The sequence below is a fragment of the Amphichorda felina genome, assembly GCF_050947745.1.
Source record: "Amphichorda felina strain 45539 chromosome Unknown scaffold_2, whole genome shotgun sequence".
Taxonomy (NCBI): Eukaryota; Fungi; Ascomycota; class Sordariomycetes; order Hypocreales; family Bionectriaceae; genus Amphichorda; species Amphichorda felina.
This window is the reverse complement of record NW_028145048.1, coordinates 1,472,373-1,487,472: the sequence shown is the minus strand read 5'-3', so window position 1 is coordinate 1,487,472 and position 15,100 is coordinate 1,472,373. Positions and strand designations below refer to the sequence as shown.

The 15,100-nt window shown below is 54.1% G+C and overlaps 5 protein-coding genes across 5 annotated transcripts; 2 read left to right on the top strand and 3 right to left on the bottom strand.

Moving 5' to 3' along the window:
* Positions 1 to 1,201: 1,201 nt before the first annotated feature.
* Positions 1,202 to 2,070, bottom strand: SNF7 (Snf7-domain-containing protein; the record flags this gene model as incomplete). The annotated part of the gene is made up of 3 exons (XM_083191491.1): positions 1,202 to 1,281; positions 1,343 to 1,828; positions 1,896 to 2,070. The coding sequence occupies 3 exons, from the start codon at positions 2,068 to 2,070 to the stop codon at positions 1,202 to 1,204; spliced, it is 741 nt and encodes a 246-aa protein (XP_083052705.1).
* Positions 2,071 to 3,252: 1,182 nt separating this feature from the next.
* Positions 3,253 to 4,560, bottom strand: ACO1O0_002012 (Anp1-domain-containing protein; the record flags this gene model as incomplete). The annotated part of the gene is made up of 5 exons (XM_083191490.1): positions 3,253 to 3,401; positions 3,453 to 3,587; positions 3,637 to 3,717; positions 3,873 to 4,501; positions 4,553 to 4,560. 5 exons carry the CDS (start codon positions 4,558 to 4,560, stop codon positions 3,253 to 3,255), a joined length of 1,002 nt encoding a protein of 333 aa, XP_083052704.1.
* Positions 4,561 to 6,386: 1,826 nt separating this feature from the next.
* On the top strand, positions 6,387 to 7,460 carry MAG1 (DNA-3-methyladenine glycosylase II; the record flags this gene model as incomplete). The annotated part of the gene is made up of 1 exon (XM_083191489.1): positions 6,387 to 7,460. The coding sequence occupies one exon, from the start codon at positions 6,387 to 6,389 to the stop codon at positions 7,458 to 7,460; it is 1,074 nt and encodes a 357-aa protein (XP_083052703.1).
* A 3,659-nt stretch (positions 7,461 to 11,119) lies between these two features.
* ecm33 (uncharacterized protein) lies at positions 11,120 to 12,425 on the top strand (the record flags this gene model as incomplete). Its single annotated transcript, XM_083191488.1, has 3 exons — positions 11,120 to 11,174; positions 11,225 to 12,059; positions 12,116 to 12,425. 3 exons carry the CDS (start codon positions 11,120 to 11,122, stop codon positions 12,423 to 12,425), a joined length of 1,200 nt encoding a protein of 399 aa, XP_083052702.1.
* Positions 12,426 to 12,902: 477 nt separating this feature from the next.
* Positions 12,903 to 14,548, bottom strand: ACO1O0_002009 (G-patch domain-containing RNA-binding protein; the record flags this gene model as incomplete). The annotated part of the gene is made up of 4 exons (XM_083191487.1): positions 12,903 to 12,998; positions 13,058 to 13,141; positions 13,218 to 13,882; positions 13,936 to 14,548. The coding sequence occupies 4 exons, from the start codon at positions 14,546 to 14,548 to the stop codon at positions 12,903 to 12,905; spliced, it is 1,458 nt and encodes a 485-aa protein (XP_083052701.1).
* Between the last annotated feature and the right edge of the window lie 552 nt (positions 14,549 to 15,100).

Genomic DNA, 15,100 nt, shown 5'->3' with positions numbered 1-15,100 from the left:
ACAAAGGAAAACGAAACGCAATGTGCCTGGCACAAAGGAAACGGAGGAAGAGATGCAGACGAGAGAATGAAGTAGAAGAGAACTAGACGAAGCGCAGGTGGGCGGCCATGGTCGCAAAGTATAGGAGCCAGACACGCTTGTGACTAGGCGAGTGGTGATGGACATGGTAGGTCTCAGCTTCCCAAGCGCCGACGCCAGGGCAGTCCAGCTCCCATCACCATGCCTGAAGGTTCCAGAGGCGGCATGATGCTGTCCATGATGGGCGGTGGCACGGCGGCTGGGGGGAGCCATGTCGCTGAGAACACCCTGAGAACACCCAGTCATAATGTCGATGCGGCCACAATCCAATAGGCGTAGATGGGCTCAAAGACAGCTGGCCATGGAGGTGGCCATGGAGGTGGCCCTGGGAGCGGTTATGCACGTCTTGACTGGCTGTCAGTCGTTCACTCGTTGGTTGGTGCAGGTGTAGCCGCCCATACTGGATTCCCGGCGCCTACAACACCACACCGGGTCACGTGCTGACCTTGTTCTGAGACGCCGCCCTGAGTAGTATCCCTGTGCGGTGACGTGGTGGAATCTGTGAGATCTGCAACGGCATTCAGTATTATTTCGAGCATGGGCCTCTGGCATCGTGCGGTGTTGATGTCAGAGCCGGGGGTGCGGAGCGAGATCGACCTCAGCGCTTAACCACTACTCAGTACTTACGAACTCCTAGTGAGAATCAGCGGTGGCACAAAAGCAGCCAGAGCGACAGAAAGGGAGGTAAGCCCTGTTTCAAGCATGAATTAGGACGCCCACTTCGGTAGCATATCCATCGGCTTCCCATAATAGTGGACCACTTATGTTGTAATATCTAAACTGTCTACCGCGAAAATCCAACAAGCCACCCATACATAGACGTTGCGACGCCGTGTATCAAGAGGTCCATCCAACCTTTGCTCTTGCCAGGTACAAGAGAGGCTGCCGGCCGGGAGTCACCAGAAGGACAAGGTTGCTCGTGGAACAAGAAGCTGACACCACAGGACGCCAACGCCAAAGGAACACCATCGAGATAGAAAGGGGCTCGGGAGAGTTCGTCGCTTCGTTTCCTCCCATCACCCACTGCCCTGCCAGTTGCATCAGGGCACAACATGAAGGCTCACTGCTGAAGTCGCCCAACACGTCTTGCGTCCCCCCCAAACTCTGAATACCTGCCGACCCTTTACATAGCCATTTCGGCTCGCAGCTTCTCCAGCTCTGCCTCTTCGTCGTCCTCGACCGCTTGCTTCTTCGACGATACGGCTACTCCTTGTCAGTTTGTCTTCTACAACTAGATCTCAGGCTGTGGCGGGTATTCTCTTACGTTCGGCTTGAGCCGGTGCAGGCAGGTTGTGAACGGCATCGGTCGTGGGCACATTTCCCGTCTTCAGAATCTCTTGGTCCAGATTCTCCTGCTCCATCTCCTCCAGTTCCTGCATGAGCTCGTCGTCGTCGACGGTGTCCATCTGGTTGCCGACGATGGCGTTGACAATCTCTTCGCTGAGGGCGTTCTGGTCCCGGAGTTTGTCCCTATCGCGTGCGTAGCCAGTCAGCTTCAATTCCATACCAAGGACGCTCAAGCCACTCTCGTGGGGTAACACGTACATTGTCTCGTCCACCTTCTCTGGTGTGAGCTTGCCGTGGATCTCCTCCATGGCCTTGCCCGCCTTTTCCATGGCCGCCAGCGTCTCGCGGTTAATATTTGCCGACTCGATCGAGTAAATCTGCTGCTCCAGGGTGCCTATTTGGCCCATCGTCTGTTCCATCGAGCGCTCGTGGGCCTTCTTGCGCCTCAAGGCCGCCTTGGCCGCTGTTCACCACTTGTCAGCCTTGATTGCCCCGCACCTCCATCTCCTCCCATTCCAGCTTGCACGTACCGGCCTTGTTCGTGCTGACATGCTTCCGCGCGAGGTTCTCTTGCTCCTGAATCTGGGTTTCCAGGTACTTCTCGCGCTTCTGCAGCATGTCGAGCTGCGACCGCAGCCCCAGTATGGCATTCTTGGGGCTGTCCTTGCGCTTCTGCGCGGCGCCGCCGCCGAACCAGCCCCACATCCTATATGAGCTGTGCTGCCGCTGGGGGAAATAATTCAGTACGATGGCGCTTCTTCGCCAGTGTTTCGCTCCTTCAAGACGCTAAATTGCGACGCAGCGTCGCTTGTTGTAGGGGATATCGCGGTGACGAGGATAACGGATGAGTGACGGGATGGATGGTGGGGTCGGCCTGCAGCTATCAACAGAGGCAAGAGTCAGTGTCTGCAAATCAACGGCAGGCTATCAAGAGCAGGATCCATCGGGCAACTAACCTGGGAAACTTCAGTACTTACACTCGTCCTCGTGGGCGCGTCGTCATCTAGGTGCGTGCATAGGTAGGTTCAAGTTAGGCTGCGAGGTTCTCGCGATTGTGGTCACCTGGGCAATGGGGCCTTGTTCCGGTCCCTGCTGAGAGTATGACGGCACCGCTTGTCAGGCAACAGGAGCTAGGTAGATTACCCGACTCTTTTCCGCAATCACGTGCTACCGAACTGACGAACCTTGTACAACATTATTGATAGTACCTCTGAGCACCTAAAATAGCATATAATACGAGCACGACCCGTAACCATTATCAGTATCTTAAAATATGGCTTTCTAATGTATTTGGGCTTTGTTACAGGTTTTCCGAGTCATCAATTATTGCCATGAGAGCAAGGTAGTCCACATCCGTCTCAAAGACTCTGCCTATTTACAAGTCTTCAGAACTTCAAGGCTCTCTGGCCATTCATTTGAGCTGGGTATGATACTAAACGTACACCAATCCTTTCTTTAACTCCGAAATAACAAAGGCCGCCCCGGTATCGCCAGTTCCGATCTATCCCTCGCTACCCCTACTATTTCTACCATGATATATGCAGTAGCCAAAATCTATAATAAAACTGAACACCAGTCGCTCCTAGGCCGAAGAGTCGTTCGCCAGACTGAAAATGACAAATGGCGGTCAAGGCCGATCACGGAACGGAACAGCGTCCAACGTACTCCATACGTGGGCCTAGCCTATGCTTGGTTCCCCATCGTCTTATTGCCCCCTGAACCTTGGTGAGTGCAACCCGCAGCAAACAAGTCGTTGGTATGATATCGTGAATCTTTAAGTGGCGTTGCTGTTCCGTAAAAAGCCAATCGATGGCTCTGACCCGCGCGGCGGGTCAAATCGTTCATGTCGCTTTAGAGCTCCCGTCAGGCGATGAAGGCTATATAGCATTAAACGTTCCCGGGCTTTTCTTCCGTGTCGATATGCCACACGACATAGTTCGGAAGACCAACGACCTTGTAGCCAGCGCGTTTTGCCATTTTGGCGAAGCCTTCGGTCTCGGCTTGATTTTCGAAAGGATATGCCGGGAAATTAATACCTTGGGTCAATGTTAGCTTGGAGCCCTTGGGCCGTACATGATCTCGCATACCTGAGCGGTGAACGTCGGCTTTGACGAGGATACTGACGCCACCGATACCGTCAAGCTCAATCTCTTCATCCTGGTTATCGCGTCGATCACCCATGGTAGCCATGTAGGTCCGCCCTGTTTTAATCTCGGAGTAACCTGGGATCCAAGGTTAGGGCTGTTACATCAGGTACCGAGGATTACCAACCTTCAGCGATAATAAAGTCCTTCTCAAGACCGCTGGTCACTTTGCGGCTCTGGTCGGTCTCGACCCAAGAGTTGTAGTCAACTGACGCATGTTAGCCCACCACTGGTCTGTATTCGCACCTCAGCAGAATACCTACAGCGTCCTTCGATATCGACACCGTTTTCGTATCGATGAAACCAAATATCTAGAGAAGTGGTTAATAAGGCCATATACATCCCACTCCGGGAGTCACATACTAGGCACAATGACATCCTTGTCATGAGCAATAAGATCTTCTAGGATCTTTTTCGGGCTCTCGACAATGTCGACGTCTCGCCAGTATACCCAGGAATGCTCCGGCTTCAGGGCAGCAGAGAGAAGATAGTTCCTCGCCTTACCCAAAGCTTTGCGCCGTGGCCCCTGGGCCTGGAAGGAGTGACGCTCCTCGACATTGTTGCTGAGGAAAAAGTGAAAGTCCTTCTCAACGATCATGGCGCTGTTAAAGGGTGTATTGTCGGGTCGCTTCTGGATACGGTCCAGTTCGGAGGCAAGAACAGCGAGGGTATCATCTGTCGAGTCGGAGACGAGGAAGGCGAGATCGATAAAGCGATGTGGGTAGGTAAGTTCGCTAATCAGCTCGAAGTACTTGGACAAGTACGGGGCCGCATCCTTGAGGGGTGTTAGGATGAGAATCCTCTCCTCGCTGATGACTGCATTGCGGGTGGATGCGATGGGATTCAGATCAATATGCTCAATCGATTTCGAATCGACCTGGATGGGTTTGTGGTGGTTGAAAATGACGGGCGTTTTTAGGTGTGCATTCCAACGAGCATATTCATTCTGGGTCATATCCATGGGCGACTTCGAAGGTCCCCAGCAGTAGAAGCTGTCAGACAGTTAGCAAGCAGAGGGGGCGACGTCGCAAGGCAAGGCCTACCTCTGCATGTCAGAAGCTGAGCTACTAATGCCGCGCCATAGCAGCAAGGTAATGCCGACGAGGGTAACGATTAAGAGGGAGCGCGGTTTGGTGATCAGGCTGATCATTGCCTTCGTGTGAGGGAGGCGGGCCCTGGCGGCTTTCCATTGCAAGCCACCTTTGGGGAGCAGCATGGCGAGCTCTGGCAGCAGGTTTCGCTGGTCAAGTGCTCGAGGTTGCGCGAATCGATCGTTGAGCAGTAAGGTCGAAGAACCGGGGGAGAATTGCTGCCTCGTGATAGTCGTTCGTCCGGCGAAGACACGCGCAAGCTTGCCACAGATACACGTGTCGTCTAATGTGTCAAGGCTAACCGTCAAGGCCAAGCGATTGCACCAAGCAAGAGCTGGCGTTGAGAAGGGAACTGTAGAAGCGAGAGGCTGCGATACCACGGATCGCGTTGGAGGGGTGCTGGCTGCCGACGGAGCTGAGATCGGCAGAGCGGGATGTCGTTGAAGCCTGGGAGGCGGCGTCAATTCGGCTGGAAGTCAATGTAGAGCTGGGCGAATGCAATCCATGAGCGCAAAGAGACACCTTAAACCTCGAGGAAGCGTCCATTAGCAGAACGCCAAGGCGCTGGCAAATCAAGGTTGCCCTTTAGAACCCTGCAGCGGCCCTCTGCAGTGACCTGGGCGGTACTTCGGCCTATTGTGGAAGTTTCATCCAACCTCATCAGTGGGCCCAGCCCGCCCAGCGAAGGCCAAATGGGCAAGGCACGGCCTTGCTCACATTATTACATCACCCACATTCTCCTGTCGGCTCTTTTCTTCATCCCCATATGAATACTTCGATTGCAATCTCACCATCGGGTGGTGCATCTTCATATCCAGATGCTTGGTCGCATATTTCGTGGTGTTTTTACCCAGCGAACGCCTGGGCCCTTCCCCCTAAATTGCAGTGGATACTTCAAGTGTCACCCCTTAAACCTCCCCCTCCCTACCTCTATCGCGCCAAAGTATTGCGGAAGTCCCGGCTCTTGTTACATGCGCGAACAAGCACCCAAGCGCCCCCACCTTCGCTCCAGAATCGAGATTCCTCGAGCTGGTCTTATTATAGGAGGATTTTTTAAGAAAAAACTACGAGTATAATACGAACAAGAGCACACAAGTAGAGCACACAAGTAGAGCACACAGGTAATAAGTTACGACTTTATTTGTGCAGGACCTGTGGTTAGCGCTCATCTACATACTACTAGTATCCGTAGTTGTCGTCAACTCATCTGCTGGGGCGAGCAGGCGCTAATTCTCGCCCGATTGATAGATTGTCGACGTGCCTGAATGAAAGGCTATTTCTGTGCTTCCAGAGCAACAAGCAATAATACTTGTAAAAGCCCCGAAAATGGTCTAAAGACCATTTTCAGACTCAACAGGTCGGACGGGAAATCAACTACGCATAATAGTAGACCTAGCAAATCGGGTGCATTCCAGGTCAGCACCCAATTTCTGCTGGGTAAGGTAGGATGTGAGCTGAGCTACTGACTGAATGGCGGCGGCGTATTACTTCGTATCAGGAAGGGCGTTATCCGACATGATCCTGCCCTGTGAATGAGCTCCCACCTTTCACCTCATTCAAGGCGCAGACAACCAACTTCTTGTTCGATAAATGGCCCCAGGACTCTCTATGAGCCTTAACGCGGTTGGATCAAAGTTAAGACGACATTGAAACCGCCAAATTCACTCGTTCACAAGCACCAAATCAACGTCGAATGATTGCCACATTCACAGCCCAACGTCGTGCTCTGTACACCATCACCATCACCAACAGTCAACTTTCATCCTTCTTGCACACAACCGCAGCCATGCCAGCAGCCACGAGAAGATCGGCAAGACTCAATGGCCAGGCAGTGGTCAAGTCGCCCAATGAGCCCCAGCCACCTCCTCCTCCACCACCAACGTCCACCTCTAGGAAGAGAAAGTCGTCCACGGGAGAAACACCTTCGACTCCCAAAAAGAAGCGCTCACAGCTCAACGGGACAGTGCCACCTCTGCCTGCGACACCCAGCGCCGTGCGCCTCATGGCCCACCCCAACGAGGCCATTGGGAAGCCACGCAGCGCTGCCGTCACCCGTCTGGCGGATCCGCTGGCTACCAATGCCACGCTCCTCTCCCCAGAGACATCACGGATAGTCGCATCGCGGGATGTGGAGCCCGTGTCACCGTCAAAGCCGCCCAGAGCCAAGACTACGACAGCTAACCTCCTGCAGGTAGCGTGCGATCATCTGATCAGCGTCGATGAGCGCATGCGTCCTCTTGTGGAAAAGAACCACTGTCGTATCTTTTCCCCGGAGGGCCTAGCGGAGGAGATCGACCCCTTTGAGGCCATAGCGAGCGGCATCATCTCCCAGCAGGTATCGGGCGCGGCGGCCAAGTCTATCAAGGCCAAATTCGTTGCTCTGTTCGATGACGTAACGAAAGGGAGCCGGTTTCCTCATCCATCCGAGGTAGCGCCCTGCTCCATCGAGCGCCTCCGTACTGCAGGGCTTTCCCAACGGAAAGCGGAGTATATCAAGGGCCTGGCGGAGAAGTTTACCAGTGGTGAGCTGAGCGCGCAGATGCTGCATGATGCGCCTTACGAGGAAGTCCTGAAGAAGCTCATCGCCGTCCGCGGCCTGGGTCAGTGGTCAGTGGAAATGTTTGCCTGCTTCGGGCTCAAGAGGATGGATATCTTCTCGCTGGGCGATCTAGGCGTTCAGAGGGGTATGGCGGCCTTTGTGGGCAAGGACATCGCCAAACTCAAGAACAAGGGTGGGAAGTGGAAGTACATGTCGGAGAAGGAGATGCTGGAGCTGTCGGAGAAGTTTGCTCCTTATCGCAGTCTTTTCATGTGGTACATGTGGCGCGTAGAAGAGACCGATATAAGCACCATGGAGTAGTAGTTGTAAGAAGAACCTATACACGTACGACGGCGGGCGGCTTTCCTCTTGTTGTCGTTTCTAGCCACACCTAGCAGGGCCCTAGGGATTGATTTCTCTAATTACTGGTTTGATTATAGGCAGCAACGTGAATACAGTAATACGAGTATACCTCCGCACTCTTGTGCTTTGCCATGCCAGTTAGGAGTTCGCACTGATAAGTATGGGCCAGGCCGGAATTTGTCATCGGTAATTACTCGTAAACTTTATAATAATAATAATAAAGCTCTTCCCAAAGCCGAAGAGAGGGGAACAGTGGGACTTCGAGAATTTAAAATGATTCTATATGTGCGCCAGGTACGGGTATATACGGATTACCTTATTACTGTCCAGACTGATAGTGACAATTAGCAGGAGATACCGCCAGGTCACATGCGCACTATTACCATCAGTATTACTCGTATGCACGATATGATGTACTGTGCGACAGCCTACGAGTATGAGTATCTGTACGGAGTACTGCTAATAATAATGACGGTAACGGAGATGCCGATCTTGTGAACGGAGTTACTGCTCCTGACGCAGACGATTAGTGGAGACGCTCTGAACGCGACAAGGGAAGTAGATTTGTGATGTTTGAGGCTTGCAGAGAGATTTGGATAGGTAATACTAGTCGAGGAGCTTGGTCGAATGATTACCCGTCAACAGGAGCGCATACTCCGTAGCAACAACCTGGCGACAACTTTGCTATTTATTATTGTTGGTATGCTGGGCATCAAGTCGGCGTGGGAATGCATTCCAGATTGCGACCAGAGACGGTTCCAGGTTTACCAGGGGAACAAGCTTTCTGGAGATGAAAGTTGGCACCAGTTGAGAAACAGGGGGCATGCCAAGCACAGTGTTACAACGATGCGAGGGGTGGCTCTAATAGCCAATCTGATGTCTCGGCTGGTGGTCAGTTTTTCTGCCAGGAGGACCGCTCACAGGATTCTGGAATCTCGACGCAAGGATGATTGGGAGGCGACAAAGAGGCACCCAAAAAAAGCACCACTAATAATACTCGTACGTACGGATACGCACTCCCAAAATGGTTGCGGCCTCAACGAACGCAACTGGATTCCGATCATCTCTGAGCATCAATTATCCCCGGGCTACGGGCGTTCGTTAGAGCTGGCGGTGACGCGGTGACAGTCACTGCTGCCGTGTTCGTGCCCATGTCTCATACTCGTACGTACGTAGACCGGAGTCTTGAGGTCAGTCGAAAATCTTCACAAATGCGATCAAAGGCAGTCAGTGTGACTCGTCGGTGTGGTAAGCTAAGAAGTGGTGGAGACTCGTATTATCGAAGGACCATTGATCTGACAGTGGTTCGTGTGCATACCAATGCATCGTGAAGTCGGTCGATACGATGCCTACACACACAAACCTATGTGCTGGCAGTCGTGTGCAGGTGTGTCTGGCTGGCCTATGACCGCCCAACTTTGTCAGTAGGGCTTGAGGTAGGTGTAGAGAGGTCTTTCGCCCATCCACCACGACCGAACAAATGTTGCTCAGTGCCTGGGCCTCTGCCATTGACCACTGCGTACGTATCCGTACGAGTAATAAATTATACTCGTAATACGAAGCACTCAGTCATATTATTAATAGGGCGGGAGTGAGACGGCTCTTGCTGCTTGGCAACGGGGCGGGCTTGAGCGGGCTCGACCATGTCGCCGGTCGTCCATCAACAATCATGTCCATTCCAGACACCCGACACCAGAGACAGCGAGGATCTCTGCATCACGTTACCTCATGGAGATGAAACAGACTGGTCGCCTGGGAGGGCAAATGGGAAAGAGCCAGCAAGGCTCAAAACTCGCCCAGGGACGAGCAAATTGAAAGCGTCCGGCCGGGTTGATCCCCTGGCTGGTCCGTGGCTCCACGGAGGAGGCAGTGTTAGCCTGGTACGAGCCCAGTTGCCAGCAATAACGCGTCTGCTGGCATTGGCACCGCATTACCGGCACAGAAGCACGGCGGCACAAGCCGTGTACGACGTTGAAACCCCGGCAAAACCGGATCATATGTCGAGCTCTAGCACAGGAATCGAGCAGATTGGCGCGGGATCCACCAGGCCCCTGCGAGGAAGCACCTAGCGGATGAGGAAAGGCCAACATCCAATGTCGAACGCCGATGGATGCCTCCCGGTGGCATGTGAGCCTGGGATGTTTGGTGCTCTGGCTTGCCACAGTGCATCTTTTTGCCGGCACATTGTGCACTACGAAGTGGATGAGGCTATCCGTATGATCTCTGAAGACGGCAATCGTCTGCTGGTGGTCTCCCAAAGGTACCCACGACAGATGTTTTTCAGTCGGATGGATATTAGCCACTACGGATAGCTTAAGACAGCGACCGCTGAGCCGAACTCGGTGATTGGGCGGCTGTAGCCTTAAGGGGGCGTGGGCATATCTAGCATGGATGTGCCCAGGTCCCCATTGGCTTTGATTTGGTGGGTGGGATTGGGCCGAGTGCCCCAGATTGCGTTGGAGCAATGGGCGATGTGCAGTGATTAATTCATGCCCCTCGACCCCTGGTCTCAAGCTTGCGGCCTAGCCAGTACCTGGCAGCCACCAGGAGCCGTGTTGCCTCCGCCCCATAATATCCCACTCGACTCTGCTCTGCCCTCCTGAAACCTTCTTTCCCTCTTTTCCTCCCGTCGAACCCCGTCGTCGTCTGTCATTGTTGCCTCTCCTTCTTTTCACGCCGCTCGTTCAAGGCACCGCCCAACTCTCGTTTTTTTGAGAGAAAAAAAAGACGCCATTCAACCGCCGTACCTTATTTAATTCCGGCCCCTTCGCCGAGTCACTCCAACGACCCCTTTCTTTCCTGCTCCGACGCGAGAGAGCCAATTGCCAATATGTGAGTTCTTGGCCTCGTGAACAGCCTCGTGTGCGCGTACCCGAGCTCGCCTGCCCTCGCCTGCCTTCCCTCGCCTGCCCTCGCCTGCCTTCCCTCGCCTGCCTTCCCTCGCCTGCCGTCCCTCGCCGCCTTCCCTCGCTTGCCTTCCCTCGCTTGCCTTCACCTATCCTCACCTGCCTTGCCTGGGGCGGCGACTCCAAACCTCGAGACGATATCCAGCAGCTCTAGTGAATGGCACAGCTGCCTCGCAGCTGCCCACCGGTTGTCAATTTCGGCGTTCTTGTCTGCTGGCCCTCCCCCCTTGGGCATCAACGTCATACCACCTTCGAGGCTCTTGACTCGCTGCCTCGACACCCAGCTTGAGCTTGACTTCCTCGACGCGACCAGTACACACCGTCACTCGGCTGTGGGACTGCTCCAGGTCACCCATTGTGCCTGCCTGAGCTCCCTATCTGCAGTGGTTGGTGATGCGAAATTGGACGACATGATAATTGGGGATCCCCGCCACTCTTCCACCCTTCCCACTACTTCACAGCCGTTTGTCTAGTTGACAACACCACACATTCATCATCATTTTTCTCTCACACAGTCATTGGACGGGCCCCCGTAATTCTACGCTCCAAGCGGACGAGACCAGCTAGGCTCTATTCACTGTCAGGACCAACCACAAACCTCGTCCCCTTGCACGTTCAACCACATCTATCGCGTGTCGAAAGGCCCAGAACGCAAAGTACGCCTTCTTTAGAAACACCATCAATGCTAACCGGTCTTTGTTTTAGATCACCATGCACTCCACGCAGTTCGTCGCGGCTGTTGCCGCCCTCGCCGGCTTTGCGGCTGGTGAGTTGATTCTAGGCACTATTATTAACTGTTTACTAAACTCGCCACAGCCAAGACGTGCTCCAAGGATATCAATGTCGTTGATCCCAACCCCGTTATCGACTGCGAGGTTGTCGACGCCGACATCATTGTCGACAAGGATGTTGCCGGTGATCTTATCATCGACGGTCCTAAGCAGATCAAGGGTGATCTTATCGTCAACAACGCCACCAACCTCCTGTCCATCAGCAGCACCACCATCAACTCAATTGGTGGCAAGTTTCAGCTCACTTCGCTGAACAGCCTCAACTCCATCGAGATGGATTCTCTCCGCAGCGTTCAGGACCTCGAAATGATCAAGCTTACCAACCTGCGCTCCCTGGTCTTCGGCACCGAGGGCGTCACCAAGGCCAATAGTGTCCAGATCAGCGACACCTGGATCGATAACCTCAGCGGCCTCAAGCTCGCCACCGTCGACAGCCTCAAGATTGACAACAACCAGCGCCTGGTCAAGTTCGAGTCCACCCTGGTCAACGTCACTACCGAGCTCATCATCAACAACAACGGCAAGGGCATGGAGATCGACCTGGATGAGCTCGAGTCCGCCGAGGAGATCCAGATCGCCAATGTCAAGGCTTTCCGCGTCCCTCTCCTCGAGACTGTCGGCGCTTCCCTGAAGCTCGACAAGTGTGACAACCTCGAGTCATTCATGGCCCCCAACCTGACCAAGGTCAAGGATGCCGTCTCCTTCATCAACAACAAGAAGCTCTCCAACATTTCCCTCCCTCTCCTCAAGGAGATCGGCGGTGACCTCCGCATCGTCAACAACACTAAGCTCACCGACATCGATGGTTTCCCCAAGCTTGAGACTATGGCCTCCATCAACTTCGGTGGAAACTTCGAGAAGTAAGTTTAAATGGACCCCTCGTCTGGAAAAGATGCAACGCTAATGTTCAAATTAGGGCCGACATGCCCGCTCTTGACACCGTTCCCGGTACTGCTGAGGTCAGCACTTCCGCCAAGAACGAAATTGGCGAGAAGTTCTGCGCGTTCTTCGTCGACGCCGATGACGATGACAAGATCAAGGGCGGCGCTGACTGCACCTACGACAATGAGAATGCTCTCGAGGGTGGCGAGACCGAGGGTGGACAGTCTGGCAGCGGCAGCGGCAGCAGCGGCAAGGACGATGACGAGGGTGCCGCGGGCATGATCAGCGTCAACACCGCCCTTGTGGGTCTGGGTCTCCTCGCTGGTATTGCGCAGCTGCTGTAAAGTGGTTGGTTAGTGGGCCTGGTGTTAGGTCGAAGGAAAGGATATTACGGCTCGGATACGGCGTCTTTCACTGTTCTCAACCACATGTTTCCCGCTCTCTTTTGGCCGAGAAGTCGTGTTTTCATCACCCAAGCCACGTCCATATATCCCTTAGCCAACAAGCTTGGTTCTATGGACAGACTGTAAACGCTAGAACTTAATAATGGAGTGTACTTTGATCATAATATGCCTTAGTCCTCAAGTGAGGTGTCTTTTTATTGAGTGGTCAGTCTCCCGCCATACCAAGCCTTAAGCACATGTGGCTATGTCCTCAGCCCGTGGTTAGCATTTCAAACGGTATCAACTTGACGGAGACTACTGGACTCTCTTCCAACAAATCCCGTCCACAAGGGGAGTATAGTGACTCCGCCCTCACCACCAAGAACCCACTAGGTCAGTTTCTTGCGAATCTGCTGCTCGGGTAAAAACCACAGCCCTTCAAGTGTAGATACTCTTCTCAAACAATTCTAGATCATAGAAGCTTGGTGCGATCATGTTACCATTGAAAATCCGACCATCGAGCTCGTTGACCGCCTGCCCAACCATGTTAGCCTTTAGGAACGCGAGGTATAAATTACAAGAGATAGCCCTACCCGTAGTGCCGACACTTGGTCTGTGAACTTGATGAAGACTTGGCGATTGTCCTGGTCAATGTACAGCCTCTCCACTCGGCCGTACTGCCCATTTGTTAGTCTTCTTGAGGAGTACCCCTTGCTGAGGTTTAGAACGGCCAGGTACAAGGGGACCACTGACCTTTTCGCCGCATTCCTCGCCAATTTCTTGGCCGAGTCCATCTGCTATCTCGCCCTGGAGATCGGGCATATTTTCGAGCATATTCCGCAGGACAATAACCTCGCTCATGGTGCCAAATCGACCGGAATCCTCCTTACGCTTCCCGCCGATAATCTTACCTTTACCACCGGGCTCTGCCCAGCCTCCACCATCGGCATCAGCCTTCTTGCGGCGCTTCTCGACCTGCACGCGCAGCGGGTTGACGATGCCAGATTCGTCCGCGCCGAGACCCGTGCCCTGTGTCCAGCCGTACTTGCTCATTAGACGGGAGGCGAAGCCGGCCTGGCCGGGCCGCATCGAGCGCGGCGCATCCTGTGCCTCGCTCGAGCTACCCAGGGCCGGTGGTCGATCGTCGTCTGGGTCTTGCTCCGGTTCGGTGGGTTGTGAATAGCGGACCGGGGCTCGGGATATGGTAGAGGCGTCGTTCGATGGCGGTGGAGGCAAGGTATCTTGGGGGGGAGGTGGTGGAGGAGGGGGAGCGCTGGCGGAAGCTGGTGCCTGACCATGGAACAAGGCTAGGCGGCGGGCGTAGGCGTCTTCGCCAGAATTGTCATCAGGTGGAGGATGCGGAGGGGATGTAGGTGGTGGCGCAAAGGCATTGAAGGACGGTGGGGGCCCGAATTGATCTGGGCCGAGGCATTAATATGATTCTCAGCATTCCTGCTGGGCTCGAACTTACTTGGGGGAGGTGGCCTTGCGTCCTCATCGTCAGATAGGTCGCTGTCGTCCATTTTCCTCCTGTGCCGGTATAACAGAGCTTTCCACTCCCTCACCTCATCCACCTTCTCATCGCTCTTTAGAAACTCGTCGATATTTGTTGGCCGGGCCGGGTCGTAGAGCTCGTCCCAATCCGTCTCGGCTTGGGCATCCTGCCTCCTCCTCTTCTTCTTGCGCCCGCCGCGCTGGCGCTTCTCGTTGGCGGCGGCGGCGGCGGCGTACTGCCAGTCGTCATCCTCTATCGCCGCCCAGTCGGCTAGTTTGCTCTTTGGAGGTACAGGACCGGTGTTTGGCGCAGGGGCTCCAGGGCTAGGGACTGCCGCAGCGGGCTTTGGTATCGCTTTGGGGAAGGAAGTCTTGGCCTTGTTGGGCTGTTTGACTTGCGGTCGCCGGATGGGCTGGAAGCGGAGCGCAGGATCGAGAGGTTTCTTGGGGGCGGAGTCGGCCGCGTGAGCTTCGTCTTGGTTGTAGAGGACGGGAGCGGAGGAGATGGTCGCGGCCGAGGAGGCAGGGTCGTTCGGATCGGTGAGGTTGTCGTATAAGGACAGCCCACCACGGGGAGGTGGAGCTGCCATGACAGACGGCCGGCCCGCAATGAAGAGAATCAAAATGATTTCTTGAAACCTTTCTCTCTTTTTTTCGCTGTTATGGGACAAACGTCGAGTTCAATGTTGCGCGTGCAAATGCTTGTCTATAGGTAGATGGGTCAAGCCGAACGAAGCTACAGAGCAGGTACTCACGAATGGGTCTGATGCAATCTTATCAGCAAGCCTAAATTTGGGGGTTTGCACTGCCGCCTACGAGTACAAGCGCGTCATGCCCCTGGCGGCGCCCAGGCGTCGGAAAAACAATGGAACTTCACCTGAAGTGCGCTCAAGCTCGACTCCCTGCCAGGTTTGCCCCTCCAACCGTGCCCCGCCATAACATTTAACCTCCTCGACCAAACAACCTGGAAGCTTCCAGCCAGGTTTCAAGCTTCACCCTCGGTCAGGAGACGTGGCATCACTTAAACTTCATCTGGAGCCCTTGAAGTTTGTTTATTTGTTTATTTCGGTATATTGGCGCCTCCCAACAGAAAAATATCTCGTCCCTCCAACATCACGATAATTTGGCCCACCGTCACCTCT